We start from the raw sequence: 19628 nt of genomic DNA, 5'->3' as shown, positions 1-19628 counted from the left end.
CTGGGAGAAATAAACAAAATCCACGTAGCTCCAGCGCCCCCTAGTGGAAGACTAATGTGCTTGACAGTTTTAATGCAACGATAACAAAGCAGAGTGGATTATATATTCTTGGTTCTTTCGGTAAAGTCACGTTGCAGGGAAACAATAAAAGAATAATATATATATAAAGCAATAAAATTCTCACGACGTTTCGACTGCAACACAAGCAGTCGAAACGTCGTGAGAATTTATTATTTTATTGTTTCCCTTCAACGTGACTTTACCGAATGAACCAAGAATATGAATCACTGCAGTCACGAAAGCTTTAAATCAAAATTTCAGAGTGGATTAGTGAAGCACCTCAACACCAGTAGTGTGCATTAGGACACAATGGAAAGTCAGTGTATATCGAAATCATGTTTTAATTTACATCATATTGGCTCTGACTTATACATCATTGGCGTGCACGTGAAATAAAAATTGGAATTAAAAGCTTAAAGTTATGCGAACAAGCATGGAGAGATACGCGTGCACGGAATAACACTGAGAGACAGAAAGGGCAGCATATATTTCAGGGAACCAACACAAATCAGAGACATCGTATTGATTGTTAAAGCAAGCATGCGGGCTTGGACGGAACACATCGCCGCAAGGGATGATGTATGTTGTTCTTTCACACCGTACGTAGTCAATCATGCTAATCGATAGACTATGCCATCAGAAAGGAGAGATGAAGCTCCCGAGAGAATGACCATCGTGGAGATGGAGCGATGAAATTAGTTCGTGCTTAGGAGATGAGACTGTGGTATCTCAGGACCGTGAGAGATGGCAATGGTGCTGGAAAGCCTTGGTCGTGACGACGATGATTACAGTCGCTCTGATTGTATTATTGTCTTGCACATGGGCATCTTTCGATTTAAAGCTTTCATGCCTGCAAGGATCCATCTTCTTGGTTCTTTCGGTAAAGTCACGTAGAATGTTTTATTCTCATTCTACGTGACTTTACCGAAAGAACCAAGAAGATGGGCATCTTTGTTGGCTGCTGGAATGAGACACGAGTTGTGTGTTTGTATGTCACCTCACTGCAGGGAGAGCCTGGCAAGCAGGGTTCGACGGGAGCATCTGGAGAGAGGGGCCCACCTGGCCCAGTCGGCCCACCTGGTCTGAGCGGTCCACCTGGGGAGCAAGGACGTGAAGTGAGTGCCACATCAACCGGTTAACGAGCCACACCCTTACCAACACCGTGATTTCCAAAACTTGCTCGTGACCCTTTCAAAGACCTGGACTGCACCGGGTGTGGTGGCACATTCCTGTGATCCAGATTTTTGGGTTCGGTGGCCCAAAGAGATTTGTGAAACTCTCAAAACCTGCTGTGCTGTGAGGCGGACAGGAGATGGCGGTACGGCCAGTGGGCTTATGCACCCATTAGTGCCTTCGAATGGACTTGACCAAAACATTTCAATGTAGGGCCACCATTCTGAGTCTCGGTGATTAGTGAGGTTGTCCTGTATAAATATAAGGCAATGTTGAATATGTATCTGGCGAGCCCTTCTACCTCTTCCTACTGTGTTTTGTCTTTAAATTTCCTGTTCATTTTCGTACAACTTGAGGCCTTATCATCACCTCGTTTGGAAATCTTATTTAATAATTTACTTCGTTAGTGAATAAAACATTGAGGTTCCCTTGCATTCCACAGATAACAAGGCCCAATCGGATATATATATCACTGCACCTCTCATTCGGTACACACTGGGCTTGAGTGCACCACAATGTAGACATGGGCGGCTTCTCAAGACACGTTCCTCTTTGTCTCCCGACAGGGAAACGCTGGTTCTGATGGAGCCCCAGGTCGCGATGGTGCCGCTGGAGCAAAGGTGAGCAGTGCCGCTCGGAGAAGAGAGGGCCACTGGTGGTGGCCTTGTCGCGATCCTCCCCTTAACAAACCCTTACCGTTGTCCGTGCATTCACGCCAACGCAAAGGCGCATCATTATGAGACGGGTGGGTGAGCTACAGCTCTTACTTGGGCTTCAGTCGATGTCTCACATTCGCTTCATTGGTTTATCTGAATACGATTGTGATGGTTGCAGTTGTTATTGTTTAGTTTGTTTGCTTAGTCGACCCCACTTGCTTGCAGTCGCAAGTTAATTCATTGCAGGCAGATGAGGGCTAATCATTGCTGTGATGCCATTAAATAAGTGCTCCAGATTGAACCAACCAAACAATTCATGCTGTGTTCAATCACCATGCATACCACAGGTCAAATAATATCGATGTTTCGTTCCACGCACCGATTGACGACGGAATTCCCACCCATATCCAAGTTTTTAAACCTTGCTCACTTCAAGAAAAATATAAACTCTTATCTAATACACCTTTCCAGAGTGCTGTTTGTTGCTGGCTGCTTGGCGTTTTGGGCCTGTGCTATGCGCCGGCATTAAAAGCAGTAAAACCATTTCACATCGTAATACGCGTCGATCGCAATACGCGTCGACCGCAGATTGCACCAAATCAGATAGTTACACTCCCGACCGATTGCACCAAATCAGATTGCACCAAATCAGATCGTTACACTCCCGACCGACTCAGCCAACGGGCGGAGCGGGGTCGCAGACAATCGCTCGGTGGACCCTCCGTGGTGAAGCGTGCTACGCCGCGGCCGTGTGTGCACCCTCCAGGGCGAGCGAGGGGAGGCAGGAGCGGCCGGCCAGCCCGGAGCACCCGGGTCACCCGGGGCACCCGGCCCCGTTGGTCCCACCGGCAAAAATGGCGCCCGAGGAGATCAGGTGAGCACCTTTTTCGTTGGCGCCAAAGCTCTCCAGGCCGGGCTCGCCTGCTCGTTGTCCCATACAGGGGTGTTCGTGGCACCACCGCCATGATGATCATTTGTCATCGAGTTTTCCCCCCCCCACAACCACCTTGCCTCAACGTACGGTTGATGCGGCAACGTTCGACATCTTTAAAAACAAGGATTCATTTATTTAAGCGGGTTAATGATCTGGGTGTTATTGAACAAGATGGCTAGATTATTATTGATACTAGACAAACATATGTCGTTGGGGAGGCCTTTATCCACAAATGTATTTATAAAGGACTGATTTAATGTATTTTATTTTACTTGACGATGAATTTTAAAACTCAGGGTGGAACATTGGAAGATAATTTAATTTACCTCATTTGTTTTTTCGTATAGTCAACAATGCATGCTGGTTTTGTTTATCAAAATAACATGGTATGATTTTTGTTTAACTTGTTTCCACACAATTTTTAATGGGACGTTAATCACCCAGCATTAATGTCAGGCAGCACTCAGAGACTTATATTTATTCTATTTGAGAGCTTTACAAAAAAATAAACAATGACTGTGATTATGAAAACAAGACATCAAGCCTGAGTGCACCATATGGCCAAAATGTAATCAGAAGATCCATTTGGCAAACTGTAGAATGCGCTGTTATTAAACGGGAAATGTGACCGCTATTATCTGCACGTGTTATCACGTTGATATAACTTAATAAATGTCCACTGCACTCATCCTCGCGATCTATTTTTAAATGCTAGGTGGCTTTGGCCGCATCATGAGCTCTGAGTGCCACTATGTTATCTGTTGTGAATGCAATGTGAGACTGACCAATTGCGTTTTAATTTCCAGGGCCCTCAAGGCCCCATGGGTCCACCTGGTCCCTCTGGTGCCCGTGGACTGCCGGTAAGTTTTCAACGGTCGTCCACGAACGTCAAAAGCCGTGAATGCATTATCCCTGTCTGTCTGTAACATGGGGGGGTCACGATAACTCTCATAAAGATGATCCAATTTAAGTTTATTTTTTATTTGATGTTTCTATTCTGGACTCAACCGAGAAATCAAATCAGCCATCTTGATCCAAAGGGTTACCCAAAACTTGCAGCACCAAACCAGCGCTAGAAATATTATTTGCAAATATTAAAAAAATCCGGTTTGCCCGGACAGCTATCTGCCAGTTTCCGTACTGTTATTACATATCTCCAAGGATACATGCATGTTGGAAAGCTTTACAGGATGCATGCATGCATAATTTTTTCCCCTTCATTTTTTCTCAGCAGCTTTTCAGAGCGTATAAAGATATGCTTGCAATAGAATGTTAGAAGGGGGATTTGGGTTTAAAGTGGTGGGTAGCAATGTTGTCGTAATTTGAAGTGCAAAGTTTATGCCATCAGCCACAATTTCCTGCAACCAAATGACCATGAATGCTTCCGATTTTAAGGGATCTCCAAGCCAAGCAGGCTGTGAGCCTGGTTAGCACTAGTTGGTAGACTATCTGGGAGTACAACGTTTCATGAGGTTGATCCGTTGTGGAGCTTTTGGGAGTTTTTTTTTTCTGGGGACTTCAGTTTCCTCCCATGTGCAAAAACCCTTGTTATTGGAATTGTCCAAACATCGCAAAGCTGAATCGTCCTAAAAAAAACCGGTCTTAACAGTTAGTGAGGCTTTTGTGGGTAAATAAAGGACAACTCGATCACCAATACTATTACCGCAAAGCAGTGGCACGTATAACAGCGCACATAAACAGAACTCCATTAAGTGCTTCCACATACTGTGTAAATAAACATTATTTCGCCCATAGTGCCCACTGGCATTTCATACCAACATCATCATCCAGCAGCGTTTTTCTTAAGCAAGCGAACAGCTGCCAATAAGCTTACCGCACTCATGTAACGCCGTCATTCACGAGCATGCCGAATACACTGACATGCATTCTAATACAACCTCATGTCGACTCACACGAGCCTATTCTGAGCATATAAAGGGCACCAGTGTTGTCAATACTATGACCACATAACAGCACTCATTGTATTATAGGCTGGCTGCACACATGTAAACGAAGATGTCATTTACTGGGATACCGAATACAGAGATGTACAATCCATCAATGTGTATTTATGGAAATGGTCTCGAATGACATGCGTGAGGCTTTCCTGGGGTAAATAGAGGACATTAGTGCGATCAATACTTTTCCCGCAAACAGCGCTACATGATAAGCTGGCTACACACTTGCAAATTGAGCTGTCACTGGCTTCCGGTTTCCGAGCGAATACGTTATAAGCTCGCACTCATTACACACAAAGTGATTGCCCAGAAATGAGCCAAAATACCTTTCAGATCCTTTCAAGGAGCATAAACCATTACACCAACTCTGGTCATCCTCGCAGCAGCAGCGGCTTTTGGCTGCTGGCCATCGACTAAAGACGGTCACTGCATCGCGCGCTTTCAGATGCGCTTCTGCATCCGTCTCGGATGCTCTTCCTTCCGATATTGGAAAGACCACTGGAGCAATGCACTTTTAAATCTCGTTTGAAAACTCATTTAGTTAGAACTTATTTTTGTGTCTAGTTTGTTGTCCTTCCTCCCGCACCTAAGCACGGTTGTCTACGAACTACAGAGTACATTGACAACTTAGGCTGAATCAACCCATCAGTGTGTATGTACTGAACTACAATGCGTTTGAATAACAGACAACATTTCACTTTGGCCGTGCTCTGCTCTTAAGGGCCCACAAGGTCCCCGGGGAGACAAGGGTGAGACAGGAGAGGCTGGAGAGAGGGGCATCAAGGGACACCGAGGATTCACCGGACTTCAGGGACTCCCCGGCCCACCGGTGAGCAAAAGCAACATCAATGCACAACTTTCAGTGTTCCTGCACATCGGTGTCAGGCAGAGTATAATAACACAGAGAAGAGGCTGTGGTGCCATCTGCCGACCCAAGGTGCTGCAGTGGCGAGATGTTAACTACCTCTCCTGGTATACAGGAGGTCGCGGGTTCAATCCCGACCCTGACGCCCGCTGTATATTTTCCACATGGTCACGTGGATTTTGCTCCGGGTTCCTCGGTTTTTTCTTCCACATTTAGAATCAACGTGTTTTAGACTATTTTGCCGTTATAAATGTCCACGTGATAAGCCACTTCGTTGGGCTATCGCTTGTGGCCAGGTCGCGTCTGAACTGGAGCTATATAGCTCAGTGCACTTTACCTGGTAAAATAAGAAATAGTTTCGTTTTATAGTTTTTAAAGTGGCAGACGAGAACAGAGATGTTGCGCGTTTAACATTAATGCCAGGGCACCACGTATGTTCTGGCAAGAGTGGAAAAGTAGGGCAAAATTTATCCTGCAGAGCTCACTCTAGTGGAGGCCCTCCTGCCCGCAGTGGCGTGAGCAATTTCAGCGCTGCACCTTTACCTGAACCACCCATTGCAGCTAACCCCCTAAGTTAGGTGTAACGATTCACACCACATTGGAATTTAATGACATTTCATGACTTGGGGTCGTGATTCGATTCTAGACTTTAGCAGCCTCTAGACGCTGGCATTTTCACATGAGCCCCATTACATGCACCATTAATAAATATTTCGTTTCTTACACACGTGCTTTCCGATGCATGCATTGTGAGCTTAAAAATTGATATTAGTCGATAAATCGATGCACCATTACACTTTGTGATCATGTGTGTATGTGTTCCCTGAAGTAAGAGATTAATCCCCGTGTAAATGAACGATGGAAACTAAAAAAGCTCGTCATTAATGTTTATCAGTGTAGGCATTCGCGTCGTAGCTTGTATATGCTTAGCGTGTAACTTACAAGCCACTGTCTTGCTTTGTTTTTCAGGGTTCTTCAGGTGACCAGGGTCTCGCAGGCAGCGTTGGTCCATCTGGTCCCAGAGTACGTTCCATACAACTCACCTCAAACGAACAAAAAAACTAAAACGCATCAATGCCAATAAGTTTGTTTCGTTCATGCAACAGCACCAGCAATTATACTTAGCTTTGATGTGTTAACTAACGGGATGCGATGTCGTGTTCCCTTACGTCCAGGGTCTTTCTGGCCCCACCGGCCCTCCAGGAAAGGATGGAAACAACGGCCAGTCCGGCCCCATCGGCCCTCCAGGTCCTCGCGGTCGCACTGGCGAAACTGGCCCTGCGGTGAGTAGTAGAAGCGAAATTAACGCTCACGCGTTTTCCCCATATAAACTTTCATGTCCCCAGCTAGTGGGTCCCCCACCTGGTGGGGCAGTGAGCCCAGTTTTCTCCCTCTTCATTTTGCCCTGTCGCGCTCAACTCGGGCTGCTATTCGCAGAACTTTGTTCCCCCCCCCGCCTCCCCATTCTGTAATCGGCGCGTTATATCGAGCTCGTGTTGATTTGTAATAAAAAAATACAAAAAAAATCACATTTTCCATTTGCTGTAAGCTGCCGCTCAACGCAGTCGCAAAGCACGTTTCTCAGTCATTCAGTCAAGTTCCTTGTCACTCATTTGTTGATGTGACCACGTCCTTCCAATGAACGTCGCCCATTAATAACCATACAAGGTTTAAAGCTTTCGTGACCGCAGGGATTCATATTCTTGGTTCTTTCGGTAAAGTCACATAGAAGGGAAACAATAAAATAATAAAATATAAATTTTTCTTACTTTTATTTCGAATATGAACCCTACAAGGTATTATTCGACCAAAATTGTCTCACCTGCACAAACATACTACAAGGCAAAACATTTCTCTTCTGTTTATTTCCTCACACTGCTCAGCTTTGGAACCTCCCTCCCAGCATCTTTTTTCCTCAGTTCATATAACCTAAGTTAATTCATCAAATACGTTGGCTGTTATTTTGCTGTACTACTATAATTAGTACTCTTAGTCGCTGGTCACTTTGCATTTTGGGTGTTTTGGCCCTGTATTGGGCAACACAAAAAAAAAACATGTAATATCACTGACTCACTACTAACAATCATAATCTGTTAATTTAGCACGTACATTATCGCAGACACTCGTAATCCAAGTGTGGCTTTCCGGGTTGGACAGCGGGTTGATCATTTTTACTCTCAATATTTCACCACGCACAACTGCAGGCATCTTCAGGAAATGTTACTTCATCTTTGCACTCAATATATATATAAAGTTTTGACACTGAGCGATAAACGGGAGAATAAACGCTCGACACGTGGCCAGTCCCAGAAAACCACACTTGGGATTCGTAATCTGTATTTGAAGGCCCTATTTGGCCCCTCAGTAAGCAACGGCTTCTCCACACCTGTCGTGAAGGTTCCTGATCGTCGATGACTCCTCTCTTCTTGCTCCAGGGTCCTTCTGGTCCAGCCGGTCTCCCAGGTCCCCCAGGCCCACCCGGCCCAGGCATCGACCTCTCCGCCATTGCTGGCATCGGCCAGACCGACAAGGCCCCAGATCCCCTGCGCTACTACCGCAGCGACCAGGCCTTGCCCGAGCTGAGGCAGCACGACGCCGAGGTGGACGCCTCCATCAAGTCTCTGAGCGGGCAGATCGAGGGGCTGCGGAGTCCCGAGGGCACCCGCAAGAACCCGGCGCGCACCTGCCGTGACCTCAAACTCTGCCACCCCGAATGGGAGAGCGGTGAGGAGTGGCCGCATTCACGGTGGCAACAACAAAAGCAGCAACAGCAGCCGTTTAACACTGAGTAGTGGTGTGGTGTCATCACAGCTCTTGTGCCAGGCTAGGTCTCAGGAGTTTGGCTGCATGCACACACTGTGCATTATGTAGGTTTACATGAAGCGATTGCCATGACTAAAAGAAAAGAAGGAGTGGAAGACTTTTGTCCAGCCTAATTGTCAGCCATCATGTGATGAACAACAGAAGAGAGATAACTGGAATTGAGTTTTTTGCACAAGCGCTGAACGTTTGCAAATGTTTTGACGTTCCCTTGACATTCTTTTGTAACAGAGCTCTCTTGACGGTGTGTTTGAACGGTTTCATTTTTTTCATTTTCAATACAGCACATTTTAACACACCACCATCATTCTGTAACCTCTGTTAGGAAACTACTGGATCGACCCCAACCAGGGCTGCACTCTGGATGCCCTGAAGGTGTTCTGCAACATGGAGACCGGCGAGACGTGCGTGTACGCCAACCCACAGACCATCTCCCGCAAGAACTGGTGGCAGAGCAAGAGCGCCGACCGCAAGCATGTCTGGTTTGGCGAGGCCATGAGCGGTGGCTTACACGTAAGTGATTGAATCTCTGTGGGGCTTTTGACAGGGCCCTCCCTGGATGTGCCGTGTCACAGTTGCAGAACAAACGGGTAGTCAATATAACAGAGATGTCTCATACATTAACTTACGAACCATATTTAATAATACGATAAGATGATTTTTTTTACTGTAAAGGGTAGAGTTTCTAAAGCAATTACAGTCCAATAACCTGTATTTTAGCTGTATTGGAAATCACTGGGAAGGAAGACTTTTCAATTTAAGAGAGATACGGTAACTTGTAGAATTTTTCGGAATAAATTACAATAAAATCATAGTCCCCTTGTGCAGCCATTGATAGACACATGGAATGTGCACACGGAGATAACCGAATAGATTGTTCAACTCATGACATGACACCGATAATTACACTGCGAATTTTTTTTTTAAATGTACCTTTAAAACCATTTGTTTTTAATGTACAAGACACGCAATGTTTGTCCAGAGAGGAGAAGCACTGCAACAAAGAATGTCATATCACGATTTAGTGTTTACTCAGATTGGGACATAACATATCACGATTTAGTGTTTACTCAGATTGGGACGTAACACGGAATTTGACGACCTGTGCACGTGCTGAAGTGCAGGAGAAAATGTACGTTCTCCTTCTGTGGCAGTTTAACTACGGCGATGACAACCTGCCAGCCAACACGGCCGCCATCCAGATGACCTTCCTGCGGCTGCTGTCCATGGAGGCATCGCAGAACATCACGTACCACTGCAAGAACAGCATCGCCTACATGGACGAGGAGACGGGCAACCTCAAGAAGGCACTGCTGTTGCAGGGCTCCAACGACATGGAGATCCGCGCGGAGGGCAACTCGCGCTTTACCTACAACGTGCTGGAGGACAGCTGCACGGTAGGGCTCTCTCGTCTCTTTCCTCATTCGTTGCGTCGCCCCACGCAAACAGACCCAACTCTAGTTGCGTGGGGCGACGCAGCCAGAGCTGGGCTATCCAATTGTGCATGCAATCGATTATATACTCAAACGATGATCAGTTCGCCTGGTACACTGGAGGGACCAGGCTGGAGGGACCAGTCAAACTGGATTTTTCTCCGGGTCCTCTGGCTTTTCCCTCCACATTTAGAAACATCCGTTTAGAGTATTTGGCTGTTATAAATTTTCACATTTGTGGCCAGGTCATTTCTGAAAAAGAGATTTATAGCTCAGTGGGCCTTACCTGGTAAAATACAATTTAATACATATTTTTACAAAAAAATGTATTCCTGTACTAATTGCGTAATGTCATAATAGTGACTCAACCGGAGCTGGGCTATTAGATGATTTAGCTAATGAAATACTCTACAGATGATCAATTCTATCACCCGACTAATCAGATAACACAATAGCTGGGGCAAAAACGGTTTCACCTCTTGCCGCGTGTGCCGCTGGATGGGAAGTTGATGGGAGAGCCCCCTTCCCATCAGCAGGGTTTGTGAGCATGCATTTACAGGGCCGCACCTTTACTTCCACTCTGACGCGGACTCATTTGCATAACACGTGTAACAAACTGCCGGTGCTGCTGCTGCTGCTGCCGCCCCTTTGTCACGCCTACAGAAACACACAGGGGAGTGGGGCAGGACGGTCGTCGAGTACCGCACGCAGAAGACCTCGCGGCTGCCGTTTGTCGACGTTGCTCCAATGGACGTCGGCGGCCCTGACCAGGAGTTTGGCCTGGACATCGGGCCCGTCTGCTTCCTGTAAACGCGGAGAAAGAAGAATTTTTTTTTAAACAAACCTGCCAAGGAAACGCCGTGGCGTCCTGACAACGTATTTTTTGCGAGGACCCCTTGCACTCACTGGGCACCCAACACCAGCCCTGGTCTTTCCACACGCTTATCTTTTGGATTTCATGGCAGAGTGTTTTGTATTATTTCTACTTGCTTGGTGTTTGCGTTGCCTGGATGTGGGTACCCGGGTAATTCCGTTTGGTTCTCGACGCGAATTATTTTGCAGGCGGAGAACGCGTTTCAACATTGGTGCTGTTTTTTTTTTCAACGCAAAATTACCACAGCAGAGGCTGGGGACAGCCTGCTGGAAAAAAATGCACAAGAGCCTGACATTCAAAAAGCAAAGAGTAAACTGTACAACGACACACGATAGAAGAAAAAAAAAAGTACACAGGATTAGAATTGCAACTTTTTGGGGGAGATTATTTTTTTTTAAAGCTTGTTTTCAAAAAATATTGACATGACTTAAGAATGATGGTACAAACGAATGGAACCTGCTTAAGCAATTAGAACACAGTGAGAGGTTAATGCTTTCCTTTGTAGCTACCTCAAGCAGACAGCAAAAACAAAAATCAAAGCCGTTGGAAGCCAAATGCAAGCAGGACATTTGTAGCATCCCCCCCCCCAAAAAAAAATCACACACACTTGCAAAATGTGTTCCTTTTTTCAACAACAAATGGTGCTTTATGTTTATGAGATGTATACAACCATCCTATTTTGCCGACTACGAATCAAACTTGAACGAGACAAAAAAAACTATTAAAATTTCCTGGTGCTGTTGAACAAAAAAAAATCTTGCTTTGTGCGCTTAATGTCGTTATTTCGTTTTTATTTTATATGAAGTTATTTCTTCTGTGCTCTTTTTGAACTGCTTAACACTCGGTTAACGCCTAACTATGATCACGAGGCGGTGTTATTTATGATTCCCCATGGGATGCTGCATTAAGCGAGCCAGGTACTTCAACATATGGCTAAAGAGCGCGTGTTTGCGATACCTTCTATGTTTTCCAAAAAATAGGCATGTGGATTATACATTTCTTCTGTGATATGTTTATTGTATTTTTTTTCTTTCCCTAAACAACGAACTGGCCCATCCTACGCAGCACGACTTTGCTTCTTGTAATTAAGCTAAAGGGGATCATTGTCCAAAACAAAGTTAGTCAAGGTAAATTGTAACAGGGGGTGGAAGAAAGGAAAATATGACCGTTTTGTAAATGTATAAATAGAACCATTGCTTATAACAAGTTTCTATGTTCCTGGATTTGACAAGGTACAGTGAAGAAGTGGCCTTTTTATGCTATCTCTAAATTAATCTATAATAAGCTTTCTTAAACCCCTAACGCTGTACCTTGTTTCTCTTTTCCTCTTCCAAATAAAAAAAAAATAAAGTAGAATATTTTCTATCAAAAAGAGACCGCTCTATTAAAGTTTCTTACTGTACAATGTACCTTTGTGAAAAAAAGAAGAAATCTTTCCCTGGGACAAATCATGAAAAAGAATGAAGTATGAAAATAAAACATTTAATACAAAACCATGCTTTTAAACATGTTTCTTTCAAACAATTAAACCAATTGCAGTTTCCCTTCCCCACAAACACAGCAAATGCATTGGTCCATTTTGATTGCATGTTGATTTATGCACGTTAAAAGATTGCACTCTGGTAATAATTTAATACTTATACTGATAAAAAAAAATCTACTGCGAATCAACACTCATTGGAGGAAACATCACAATGAAAATTTGTATTTAGCGAGCACCAGAATAGGACCAAATGCATTGCCGGTAGAAGGGCTAGTTATCGGATCGAGTTCATACCATCTCTGGTTCAATACTCATAATCTTTATTTAGAATTCTACCTGGTTGCCACAAGCGCACGTCTAAGGTCATGACAGAAGGATTGTATGACAGGAGTATTCTTTATCGAATGTGCCGTTGATGCAACTCGATCGGGGACCATGAACCAACGGGGTCCAGGCATCGGGCGGAGAGCATGCATTGTACTTGGGGGCCCATGCCAGCCACTCAAGGACACTGCTCTACGAATTTAGTGCCGTACCAGGACACTCTGGCAGGGTATAACAAAGCACCACCATAAATCGTCCCAACACCCATTTTCAATCAACTGCTGGATGACGCACGTGGCCACCACACGATCAGTCATTGCCCCACCTCCCGTCTTTTCAGCTGCCAGGACAAAACCCAACAAAGGAGATCGCCCCAGCTACCCACGCAACCTCAAAGTGCTGCATCTCACATTCCATCCACGCGTTGGTGAAGGCGATGCCCGCACAACATTATTTTGTTGGGCTATATACGCTGGCTCTGCGTTTCAGTGCACTGGACTTGCAAATCCAGAGGTTGCAGGTTCAATTTTCACAGAGCAGCAGTTGAAGCAAACGGCCTGCTTTATTGGGTCGTGTGTGGTAGGGTGAAGTGTGGCTACTATCTCCTCTTCACACATGTCTAAGCCAGCGTGATACGTTTTATTTAGCTGGAAGGGGCGCATCACACAGGTGATACATGACAGCTCTGCCTAGTTCACAAATGTGAACCCCCCCTCCAATCACCACCACATACCTGTCAACCCATTTTCAGTGCCCTACCTTATTACAGACCAATTCAGGACCTTATTGGTCACCCACGTAACCCTTAGAAATCTCAACGTTCATCCTACAAAGTCCCATCATAAGGGAGAAACACAAGCAAATAGACAAATAACATTGTTTTGCTCAAATTCCTGTACAAGAATACGGGTAACAACGTTTGAGTTGACAGACATGTCATCGTCCTGTCAACCCCCAATGGTTTCAAATGTGTGGCGGCCCTCACACTGATGAGGTCTTAAAGGCGAAAATGCCCCCCCCCCCTCTCAAAATTAGTGAAGAACACTGCGCTACAACACATAAATGTGCTGCACTGCATATGACGAGCAAGATCTCGATACCCTCACCTGCGACATAACAGCTTTTGAGACTTATGTACAAGTGCATGCTGAACATCTTTCGCACCGTACGTAGCCAACCGTGCTAGTCGGAGGTGCGGGAGAGAGGGGCATGGAAGCTCACTCAGCCGATAACCAAATCACCCAGAACGTGCCCGATCTCATCAGACCTAAGGAAGCTACGCAGGGTTATTTTTTGGGGGGAGACTGGATAACGCTCGGATGGAATGATCACCAACCATGCGGAGACAAGACAGAGGTGCTGGCCTTGGGCGTTGTGGGCAGTAAGAGGTGCATTCTTGATTTGAAGCTTTCGTGACTGCAGGCATCCATACTCTTTGGTTCTTTCGGAAAAGTCACGTAGGTAGAAAAAAATAAAATAAAACAAAAATAATATATCGCGACGTTTCGATCGCAACACAAGCGGTCGTCCTCAGGCGGAAAAAATAATCCAGCAGTGAGGACGACCGCTTGTGTTGCGATTGAAACGTCGTGATTAATTATTTTTTGTATTATTTTATTTTTCTACCTACGTGACTTTACCAAAAGAACCAAAGAGTCCAGTAAGAGGTTGCAGGAAAATCCCACGTTCTTCTGCACTCACCCCACAAACACAACCCCCCCCTCCCCCCCACACACACTCGCCCAATCATCACTACTGACCAGCGTGCTGAAGTATGGTCAACAGCCCTGCAAGGCAAGGCGTGGAAATTGACTGACTGTGGAGGTTTGTCAGCGGCTACGCTGACTTTTGGGGGCGGCTTCGCCATCCAGGTGCGTTTCTGCGGCCGTCTGGAACGCTCTTCCTTCCGATAGTAAAGCTGTGCACTTAAAAAAAATCATCATCTAGATCAGGGGTGGGCAAATTTTTTGACTCGCAGGCCACAATGGGTTCTAAAATTTGACAGAGGGGCCCGGCCAGAAACAGATGGATGGAGTGTTTGTGTGAACTAATATAAATGACATATGAAACTCATTACATGAAAGGATTTGGCCTTTAACAGGTAGCAAAGCATTTATTTGCAAGGCAATTTAACAAATTGCACGAACATGAACAATACAAAAACATGTCGTAATGTGACTGATCAAACATCATGAAAACATATTCTTGGTTCTTTCGGTAAAGTCATGTTGAAGGGAAACAATAAAATAATAAAATATATATAAAACAATAAAATTCTCACGACGTTTCGACTGCAACACAAGCAGTCATCATCAGGTGTGAAACCCAACGGCAAGAACATTTGAAAGAAGTGGCGGTTTGTATTTATTTATTTTAAAACGTTAGCACCACGGATAGCGATTTTACAGTTTGTTTAGATGGACGAGTACATCTATGTACGGAAAAAAGGAGGGGGGAGACGAAAAATTAATGCATGCTGTCTGAAAGCCACCGTAAGCGTGAACAATCAATTAAGACTCGAAATGGTTTATCAAATTCTTCCAATGATGAAAACATTTGAGGCCTGCGCCCAAACCTCACTTGAACTTCTTTATGATCTACATTAACAGGTTAGAGCGGCCATGCAGGCTGTGTGTCGGAGATTTGGCTCCAACCTCGCTGCAGCAACACATCATCACTTTCAGTTTCAGTGGGAACAGTGTTGTTGATCTCCCATTTTTGCCAGTGCATCCAAGTCTGGAGTTATTTTGGTTGTGGCAATTCTCAAGATAGATCTGAGGTGCTGATCCGTTAACTTTGATCTGTGACGGGCTTTGTTGGCGTTCATGACGCTGAATGTCTGCTCACACACATAAGTTGAGCCAAACAAATTCAGCATCTTCTGTGCAGTCCTCCGGAGATTTGGAAACGTGGCTCTGTTAAGTAAAGCATAAAAGTCATTCAGTTTAACAGAGTTGAACTTCTCCTTTAGGACGGAGTCAGACTGAAGATCTATCAGTTCTAACTGCAGCTCCTGTGGTGCTGTTTCAGAGTCTTGTGACAGGGGACAGGACACCAGCTGAAGTAACTGTTCAATGTTTTCAAAATCAGAGAACCTACGGCACAATTCTCCGTGCAGGTCCTCAAGTGATTTGCTGTATTTTTTTGCGTTTCGCGGTGCCTCTTCCTGCATGGCAAGTGTGGGGAAATGAGGGAAAGATTTGGTCGCAATTTGTTTGAAGAACAAAGTGAGCTTGGATTTGAAGGCTTTCACATGTTTGTACATGTCGTGAACAAACTGATCTTTCCCCTGCAGTTTCACATTCAGCTCATTCATGTGTGAAAATATGACCACAGCAAACGCAAAGTCACTAAGCCAGTTCTTGTCGCTTAGCTCAGGGAATTCGTCAGATTTCCCCATCAACTCCAAAAATGCGATGATGTCCTATTTCAGCTCCCACACTCGTTGTAACACTTTCCCCAAACTTAACCAGCGGACACGAGAGTGGTACAGCAAGTCCTGATGATCGGCATCAGTTTCCTCCAGGAACGTAATAAATTGACGGTGCTGAAGTCCCCTTGCTTGTATAAAGTTAACAAGTTTTACGGCTGGATTCACGACATGATTAAGCTGCAATACAGACTTACACAGGGATTCCTGATGGATGATGCAGTGAAGGAAAATAAGATCCTGGTCAGGGTTTTCCTCTTTCACTTTATTCTGGATTCTTTTCAGCAGCCCAACATTTTTTCCAGTTAAATTTGGCGATCCATCCGTTGTGACATTGACAAGTTTACTCCAAGGTAGCTTCATTCTTTCAATGACAGCAGACACCTGGTTATACAAGCCCTCTCCCCGCGTTGTTCCTTTCAGGGACTCCATGGTCAAAAACTCCTCTGTTATCGCAAAACTGCCGTCAATGCCTCGGATAAAAATGAGGAGCTGAGCAGTGTCTTTTATGTCCGTACTTTCATCCAGTGCTAGTGAATATAGCTCAAAGGAATCAGACTTTTTGTTTAATTGGCTGGCTATATTTCCATCAATCAGTTCCACACGGCGAGTCACAGTCCTGCGTGATAAACTGACTTTTTCAAATTTGCTTTTGATCTCCGGACACAAGATGTCTGCTGTCTGTACCATGCATTCTTTTACAAACTCGCCTTCGGAGAAAGGCTTGCTAGCCTTTGCTATTTCGAATGCCACCATAAAACTTGCCTTGGTAGTTGACTCTTGAATCGCAGTTTGTCGGTGAAAAAAATTTTGCTGAGTCTGTAAATTAGCCACCAACCTCTGAGCCGTAGCCGCCCGTTCTTGCGTTGACCTGCTTGCTAGCGTAGTTAGCATGCATCGTAGCAAAGTGACGGCTGATGTTGTACTCCTTGAAAACTGCGACAGTTTCTCGGCATATCAGGCATACAGCCTTCGATTGGACTTCAGTGAAAAAGTATTTTGTTGTCCACTCCGTGTTAAACACTCGGCACTCATTGTCCACTTTTCGCTTCCTTGATCCGCTCATTTTACAGAAGGGCTCACAGGGCAAAGTGAAAAAGTGAAGGGAGCACCGTGTCTAACTCAGCAATGTAAACAAACCCTGAAAATGGCACTGACGGCCCACAATGCATTGCGAGATCATGTGCCCTTTCGAGCCCGATACACCACACTCCTGGTCAAAGTGCGCCATCTAATGGGGAAATGGGGGCATTACAGGAGAAAGGTAAAATGTTATTTAATAATATTTGGGCAAGTTCTGAGGGCCGGATTAAAAAGCCCAACGGGCTGTATACGGCCCGGGGGCCGTACTTTGCCCATGTCTGATCTAGATTGACAAACTTGATTTGAAGCTTTCGTGATTGCTGACGTAGCAGTCCTCCTGCTGTGTTTGTTTCACACCTGATGACGATTGCTTGTGTTGCGATCGAAACGTCGTGATCTATTATTTTTGATACCTACACGTGACTTTACCGAAAAAACCAAAGAGTATAGATTGACAAACTCATTTCTTTGGAATTGATTTTTGTGTGTTTAGTTCGCTGTCCCTCTCCGCACCTTCGATTAGGACGGTTGGCTACGTACAGTGCGAAAGAAGTTCCACATACGTACATAAAAAAGGTTGTATGGGGGGTGGGGTTCGATCGCGTATATATTTAAATGTGTCGTTAAACCCGCCTCCACCCGACACAGCCAATAAGGTTTGATACGTAAACAAAACATGCAAATTAGCGACTTCAGCACACCGGTCGTGTGTTTGGAGAGTAAAATCACGACGTTTAAAATTAACCATCTAACCCCAATAAACACAACCCTTTTGTTGTGGGCTACACCGGTCACCAAAGTGTTTCAAGGTGTTCAACAAACGCACTGTACTGTAATTGCCGACAGTAGCTCTGCGGCACTTTACGTGGGTGCCAGCCAACGTTTCGCACCGCCACCCGAAACGCGATCTACCCTGTGGGCCTCGCCCATCCATAGGCTCCGTTTTGTTCCCCATCGCCCACGGTTTTTCGTCGATTCCGTTCTCCCCTTTCGGTGGCCTTGCTCAATCCACCGCTGGATGAGTTCCTCATTCATCCCCCCCCCCCCTTAACCCCCCAACGCCACTCGCCGCCACCGTGAAACCTTCACAGAGTTTGTTCGGAGGGCCCAAAGTTCTGTTTTAGCGAGCACCTATCAAGGATGGCCACCCATCCCCTCGTGTGCCGTGCCGGCCTTCATCGGCGCTCCTCGCTAACAGCACTTGTCCCAACTGTCCTGTTAAGGATACACGGGGGGGGGGGGGGGCATCTTTGTACGTGTGTGCGAGTGTCCGATCTCTCATTGCCTTCCCACTTATTTAACATGCAGAATCCACCACGTACTTTTACCCACTTAGCTGCTGTTAACAGGGTGGAGTCCAGATGTCTTGTGCCCCCCCCCCCCCCCATATTTAATTCCCAACCACGAGGAACGCCAGTGGTGATGATCAGTGTCGGATTATCCTCGTAGCAAAAGTAACTACATATGCTACGGGCCCCGCACTTTCAACGGCCCCGAGCTAAATGCTTTCAATTCCAGTCTATTACCTATGATCACCCAGACATGTCTGTCCGTCCCGCGCGTGACGTCACTTCACATGAGGCCCACCCCCCTCATTAATATTCATGAGTGGGTAGATTTTTTTACACGAACGCAGAGGAAGGTCGAGCTGAATTAAATAATTTGTTATGCAAAGTCGCTTCAAATATGACGTTTCTTTACAGAAAGTGACGGTAAAAAATAAATCTACGTAGCACAGTGCTACATCCGTGCGTGACGTCACTGCAAGAGGTCGCGCACTCCACATGCCGCACCCCTCCCCTCATTAATAATCATGAGGGGGTGACGTCACTCAACATGCCGCACCCCTCCCCAAATACCATTAGCGGGTGACGTCACTCCACATGGGGCAACTCCCCCTCATTAATAATCATGAGCTGCACAATTTTTCTATTGAGTATTTCAGATTTACTGCAAAATACACTCGTCCTTGGACGGGCAAACAAGCTCGTGTTTCATGTTCCCCGTGTACCTTACGCTTTACAATGCTCTTAACATTCATTTGAAATTTAACCTGTAGTTTTTTTAAAATAATTATTATTAACTAAGTGTACATTTAGAGTCTGAATATTAAAAACTGTCTTTTTGTTGAAATGCAATTATCAAGTGTATCTTGTTGACTTGGTCAGTCGACTGCAACTGGGTTGCTTCATTTTTGGCAATTAGGATTGCTGAATTTACGGTACAATTTAATTTAATTAACGTTTATAATATAAATGATAAGGTCGTGTCTGTATAGTGACAGTATAATGCTCAACCTTACATTACTTATACCTAAACCATAACTTTGTCCTGAGCAGCGATTAATTCAATTCAGTTGCCTCATCACAGTTGAGTGAGCGACTCGCTCTCGAAAGGTTGCGAGTTCAAATCCTGGTTAGGGGTTGATTCAGCCCATCATCCCTCCAGGGTCAATATAGTCAGAACTTGTTTGTGGAGAAGCCAACTATTAGCTGTCACATGGATTGACGCGCCCCCATCATACGAATGTGACAT

At 45.2% G+C, this 19628-nt stretch overlaps 1 protein-coding gene across 2 annotated transcripts in view; it reads left to right on the top strand.

The window, feature by feature from the left end:
- The window catches only part of LOC116943897 (uncharacterized), a 70300-nt gene extending 58177 nt beyond the window's left edge, over nucleotides 1–12123 (top strand). For both annotated transcript variants that reach the window (XM_032957224.2, XM_032957222.2), the window contains 11 exons: nucleotides 1068–1175; nucleotides 1800–1853; nucleotides 2656–2763; nucleotides 3630–3683; nucleotides 5503–5610; nucleotides 6616–6669; nucleotides 6822–6929; nucleotides 8082–8370; nucleotides 8792–8979; nucleotides 9621–9863; nucleotides 10563–12123. In XM_032957224.2, coding sequence (XP_032813115.1) covers nucleotides 1068–1175; nucleotides 1800–1853; nucleotides 2656–2763; nucleotides 3630–3683; nucleotides 5503–5610; nucleotides 6616–6669; nucleotides 6822–6929; nucleotides 8082–8370; nucleotides 8792–8979; nucleotides 9621–9863; nucleotides 10563–10709 — 1461 coding nt within the window. In that variant the 3' untranslated portion in view covers nucleotides 10710–12123. The remainder of the gene's footprint in view (nucleotides 1–1067; nucleotides 1176–1799; nucleotides 1854–2655; nucleotides 2764–3629; nucleotides 3684–5502; nucleotides 5611–6615; nucleotides 6670–6821; nucleotides 6930–8081; nucleotides 8371–8791; nucleotides 8980–9620; nucleotides 9864–10562) is intronic.
- The last annotated feature ends 7505 nt before the right edge of the window (nucleotides 12124–19628 follow it).

This window comes from Petromyzon marinus, chromosome 19, assembly GCF_048934315.1.
Source record: "Petromyzon marinus isolate PM22_M1 ecotype Great Lakes invasive population chromosome 19, UKy_Petmar_22M1.pri1.0, whole genome shotgun sequence".
In the NCBI taxonomy this organism is placed as follows: domain Eukaryota; kingdom Metazoa; phylum Chordata; class Hyperoartia; order Petromyzontiformes; family Petromyzontidae; genus Petromyzon; species Petromyzon marinus.
This window is presented reverse-complemented; position numbering and strand designations above follow the sequence as displayed.